This window comes from Sardina pilchardus, chromosome 17, assembly GCF_963854185.1.
Source record: "Sardina pilchardus chromosome 17, fSarPil1.1, whole genome shotgun sequence".
In the NCBI taxonomy this organism is placed as follows: domain Eukaryota; kingdom Metazoa; phylum Chordata; class Actinopteri; order Clupeiformes; family Clupeidae; genus Sardina; species Sardina pilchardus.
The window spans coordinates 20,081,923-20,087,887 of record NC_085010.1 but is presented as its reverse complement, the minus strand read 5'-3'; the positions used below and the strand labels follow the sequence as shown (position 1 = coordinate 20,087,887).

General features: G+C 45.5%; 1 protein-coding gene across 1 annotated transcript in view; it reads right to left on the bottom strand.

The window, feature by feature from the left end:
• The window catches only part of lhfpl3 (LHFPL tetraspan subfamily member 3), a 33,981-nt gene extending 28,592 nt beyond the window's left edge, over positions 1 to 5,389 (bottom strand). Inside the window, exon 1 of the mRNA XM_062518388.1 lies at positions 4,500 to 5,389. Within this exon, the coding sequence (XP_062374372.1) occupies positions 4,500 to 4,926 (427 nt within the window). The 5' untranslated portion in view covers positions 4,927 to 5,389. The remainder of the gene's footprint in view (positions 1 to 4,499) is intronic.
• Positions 5,390 to 5,965: the final 576 nt, after the last annotated feature.

The window sequence follows — 5,965 nt, the reverse complement described above, 5'->3', positions numbered from 1 at the left end:
CTGTCTTTGAAAAGCACGTTGACCAGTGAAAGCTCTGTTCTCTAATTGTCCTGCTCCTTTATTACTTACGCCTGGGGGATTCTAATATTACAAAAAACAAAAAGGATCAATAAGCGAGCCGCAATAAGATGTGCCCTTTTTATTATCACCTGCTGACGTTAGGCCATTCTGTGCTCCATTGGACTACTGATGGTATGCGTGGCCCACTTTAGCCCACACACACAGGAAGCTCTGTGTTCAGACCGACCAGAAAACAGATCGTTAAATGCCTCCATTAGACACTTAATGCTTGTCCCAATCCTGCTGCTGCCGCCCAAACAGTTGAAGTCTGCGGGAATACAAGCCCCCGTGGCTTACAACAGAAGACAGCGCTGAATCACTTTTTCAGTTCTGTCTGTCTCTCTCTGTCTCTGTCACACACACACACACACTCATTCATAAAGAGGCATGCGAATCATGATGCTCATAAAGTCAATCCAGCCTGTGTCTCAGCTCCCTCTTCCTCCACACACACACACACACACACACACACACACACACACACACACACACACACACACACACACACACACACACACACACACACACACACACACACACACACACACACACACACACACACACACACACACACACACACACACACACACACACACACACACACACACACTCGTGTGCTGTTTATGGCGCTTATAAAGTCCACTCAGCCTGGCAAAGCATCACCCCTTCTCCTCAACATCAGTCTGGGGCCCTGAGCAGCCAAAGTGGCATATCAGTGGCCGTCTCTCCTCCCGCTATGAAGACAACACCCTGTGGCGTACGCCCGCACAGCGCCCGCTGCTCCCTGTGCCAACTCGACCCGCTGCTCTCATCGGTGGCATCTCAGCTCAATTAGGCCACTGGCCGGGTGTATGTGTGTGTGTGTGTGTGTGTGTGTGTGTGCTGCTTGTCTGAGAGCTAATTAGAAATGTACCAGGACCAGGAGACGGAGGCCTGGCCAGGGGACTGTGATGCGGCTTGAGTGAGTGTGTACAGTGTGTGTGTGTGTGTGTGTGTGTGTGTGTGTGTGTGTGTGTGTGTGTGTGTGCTGTATGTACGTGTGTGAAGACAGGGTGGGGGGATTAAACAAATGATCTAGTTTACAGCGTTCCGCTTGGCAGAACACAAGGGTTGAGCCTTACCTCTGAGACGAGCCGCACCACTGGCTGTCTCGAATTAGCAGTGACGTCACGCAGCAGTGGTGCCTGAGTCTGGGCTTTGAGACGGGGTGTTTTGTGTTTTGTGTGCTGCTGACAAGTGTTACTTAGTGTGCCATTGGTTTTCAGGTGTTTGTATGTGTAGGTTTGCATTTATCTGGAGAGAGGGAAAAAAGGAAAAGCTTTGAGAGCCGTCAACAGCTACCGTAATTCACCCGTGTGTCACTATCTTTGTCCTCATCAAATAATTAGGGCACTTACAAAAACATCTGTGACTGAGAGAGAGAGGGAGAAGAGAGAGAGACACAGAGAGAGAGAAAGAAAGAGAGAGAGACAAGTTGATGGGGACCTTGGTGATACGTCTGAGTGCTATCACATCAGTGTAACTACAAGTGAAAGCACCCGTCAACCAGCATACAGCTACGACACTCGACCGGCTGAATCAATGCTGTTGGAGGCATATGTTTCAGATTTGCTTCGAGACAAGCTTTTCGACGGACGGAGACATTTTAGGAGTGCCACACTATTCATAGCTTCCTGATGTCCTCTTGTTGAAACTCAGTCTTTCTTAAGGAAAAATAAAAGCTTTGTCCGATATTGCAATGGACGAGTTTTGAATGGATAACACGCTTTTGCCTGTGATCCCTTCACTGAAATGAAGAGTGTGATGGAATTTCAGGTTGAATAGATTTAATTCTGTCTTCGTCGGGGATGGCATTCAATACTCAAGAGGCCATGAACAACAAAGTGGACTTGAGGCAACAACCCTCTTAAACCCAAATTTTCAGAAAAGAGAGAAAAAGTCGCTTACTCCTTTCTCACTGGTCATAAATGTTGGGAATAGCTTGTATCTCAATATTTCCCATATGATTGGTTGACCAACTATCTCAAAATACCCCCTTATCAGATTTGAACACGTTCTTTTCTTAGAATCTTCCAGATTCATCAATGAAAAAAGATGACAAGAAAACAGGTCAGATGTTTCAAGATTTGACAGGAGGATCACCATAACCCAAGAGTACATTCCATCTGTACCATCCAGCAGTTCCATTTTCTGCTGTTTCCCTACTCCTATGCCATACAACTCTGTCCTTTATCCCATGAACTCACTGATATGATAAAGCCTGAACAATAACTGAAGTTATACCACACAGCAGTCAGAACAGAACTACAACTGTTTCAGTCTCAAAACAGATTTGCCTTCAATTTTCACAGACAAAAACAAAATCACCACAAGTGAATGGCAATGTACCTAACCAGGCTCATGGTTGAAAGAATGTTCACACACTAATGCTTTTCATGCATGTCGTGTAGGCCTAAATGAAAGGTGCAATAACCGGAAGAGAAAAAAAAGACACAATGATCGACGGAGATGACGAGAGCGCGCGCAACACAAAGACTGGAAGAGAGACATAAGGGAAGGGCACGGGAGAGAACTGAGGAGTTAACACAGTCTCCTGTCAGTCATCGCCCCAAGCAAGCAAAAGCTCACATGTAATGTCCTTTGGATCAATAGAGAGAGAAGCTGTTCAGGGAGTTCACAGAGCAGTGACTCCAGTGCTCTTAGACTGTCACTGGCGCTCCGTCAGGTATTCATGAAGCGTCCCCCAGCAGTGCAAAGCGGCACAGCCTATGGAGGTGCACCGAGAGCTTCTTCAGACGTGTTAGCTCAAGTTTAATATATATATATATTTTTTTTAATGTATTTTTTGGGGCTTTTATGCCTTTTAATGTTATACGACAGTGGAGAATGACAGGAAGTGAATGGGAGAGAGAGTCGGGGTGGGATCCCGAAAGGACCACGGGGGCGGGTCGCCGGCGTGCGGTGAAGGTGCCCCAGCCAGTTGCGCCACAGCTGGGGCCTCAAGTTTAATATTAAGTCAAATAAATTAAATATCCCCCATATTTCATTTACCTATAATACAGTTTACTCTGAGAAATCTGGTCCACATGATGACCCCACCCCCTTTCAGTTGTTTGACAGATGATCCCCCCCCCAACCCCACAGAAATCCATCCAATAAGGAAAATAATGTATGTGTCAATCATATGTTCAATGGTAGAACAAAAACACAGAGTGAGGGATTCAGCAAAGAACACTGGAGAAAACAAATGATTTTGTTTGATTTCACTATAGCTTTAATGCCCATGTGCCTAATGCCTATCCTCTAATAAATATTAGTGTGTAGTTGCATCAGTGCCTTACTGTGATCTTAAACTGTACAGTAGGTCCTTTCATTATTCAGAGTGTTCGAATAAACCCCTCAGACTTAAAGAGACTCACTAGAGGAAGGTTGACAATGTACCCGTCAAACACTTGAGACATGCAAGACTCCATCCTGGATGTCACCTGAGAAATCTGAATGAGCAGCGATGCAATGTGTGTGTGTGTCACCCCGGACAAAGAATGATAATGTGGGCGGAGGGGTGTCAACACCAGCAGAAGATAATGCATGAATGCTTTCATCCAGAAAAAACACAGTGAAGGAGCAAAACAGCCTCCCTGTGCTCATTAGACAGGATTTATGCTTTAATTAGCCCAAAGTCATGAGCATGGCGGTGTGCTGGATTTTCTTCAGATTATCTCTGCGCTTGTGTTTTGCTTAAGCCTCAATCTGCAAGATGGTGCAAACAACTTAATGAAAAATCACTGATTTAGGCAGGCATTAATGAGACGTGTGTGATACAGTATATCTCACTCAACAGAGAGAAATAATGTGTGTGGTTGTTGTTCAACCAAACAAGTTCATTAAACCTGTTTATTGTCAGAAGCATCAAAATGTGTCAAATGGCATATTCAGACGGTGGTTTATTGAAACAATTTTAGCTTGAAAACTACTGCCCAACATTTTACCCTCACGCCATAATCATTTTTCAGGCTATAGGCTAATACATTGTGTTATTTAAACTTAAGATTTAACAAGAGACTTCTAAGACTCAAGAGAGACTAAAACGTGTGGCATGTCATCCACTGCACACGCTGAGAGCAAGACACCTGCACAATTTCTTAAAGACGTCAAACGTTGCTGTCGCACATCAATATTATGTTATCAATGAAGAATCTGTTTGCATAGCTGCATAATTTGACGGGCATAAAGTTTACTTTTATTTCCACGCAGGCTACACATTCATAAAGAGGTTAACTCCTTGTATGTTTCTGCGTTGTATTGGTTGGTGGGGGATTGTTTACAAACGGCCAGAGATCATGATGCAACTCTATAGGATTTAAAGGAAATCTTCCACTCCCTGAGCTTGTTTTGAGGAGTTACAACAAACTCTGTATCAACAGATGCCAAACACTCACCTGCGGAAAGTTGTATCCAGCCGCAGATCTTGTAGACGGTGGCAGTGCTGCAGAAGAAGAACAAGGCGAAGCAGCCGATGCAGGAGAGCACGAGGGCCATGGACATCCCGATGAAGAACGACGCAGCCTTGAAAGCACCGGAGGGGATGGTGCTGAAATCGGTGAAGCTGCCCTTGCACGTGAGCTCTCGGGACAGCCCGTTACCTATGCAGTAGTGGAAGAGGCCGAAGTAGCCGCCCTGCGGGGTGTCCACGCCATCCCCGATCCAGTAGGGCTGGATGAAACACACTACGTTGACAATAGCAAACAGTATGGTGAATATTGCCCACAGCACGCCAATAGCGCGCGAGTTCCGAACGTAGTTAGTCTGATAGATCTTGGCCGCCTCCGAAGCTGGGAGCATCGCTGCCGGAGTCCCAGGGACCATGGTTTGGTTTTGATAAGGTATCTTGGCAGCTGTGCAGGCGACCCACAGATAGAGAAGTGGCCACCACTGAAGTGTTAACCGGTCAACGAGAAAAGCGTCAGTTCTAGTCTGCTGTCATATTAAGGAGAATCTGTAGACATTTCCCTCCACCGATTTCACTTCGAATACGCGCGTCAACTCAAGAACACAAATGTTACACCGTCTGCCCTGAAATTAGTCCAAATCCGGGTGACGCGATCGACGTTGAAATCTCAGCACTTTACACGAACACAATCTGATAGCCACTGTAAAAGACTATTTCACAATGTCCCACGGAATCCACGATCGCCTAACGCAGCCCGTTACTGCTGTTATCTCGTATGGATAAACAGACCAATGTTTCTGAGTGATCAAACATTGGATATTCCACAAAGACACTACAGGTAAAAGAGCTCCCGTGGCTGTCGGAGTCCCCGAGATACAAATTGAGTCTGAGGAATAGAAATGAATGGTGCCAGGAGCGCTACAAAGATCGACACCGTCCTTACCACAGGATGTGCACACTTAACTCGAGAATGACGATAGTCCATTGGAGTGCAGCCTACGGTAAGTGGGATTGTTGAGTGCTGACGGCAGCATACGTCGTTCGCATCATGTGCCACGCATTCATACGAGTAAATCGGTAAGCAGGTTGGGGTATCATGGACCGCTTGGATGGAATTTTGGGGGGTTCATAGGCTACGGAGGACCTTTAAACCAAATCATATGAATGCGTTATTTTAAAGGGTAGCCTACATGTGGAATAGTCTTGAAAATACACACACTCCTCCATTGACTTGGATTATATTTAACAATGTACCACACGTGGCGCAACGTGGTATTACAAGAGAGCCCGTGGAGATCTTCAGTTGAAATAGTATACATTCAGAGTTTACATTAGGCTCATTTGCATATAGGCCTACTGTGCGTTCATGAAAATTCGCCTGAAGGATATGCGTAATTGTGTTTCCATCCACTGTGTTATGTGAGTTAAAATGAACACTAACCTTTTTAGGGAAGA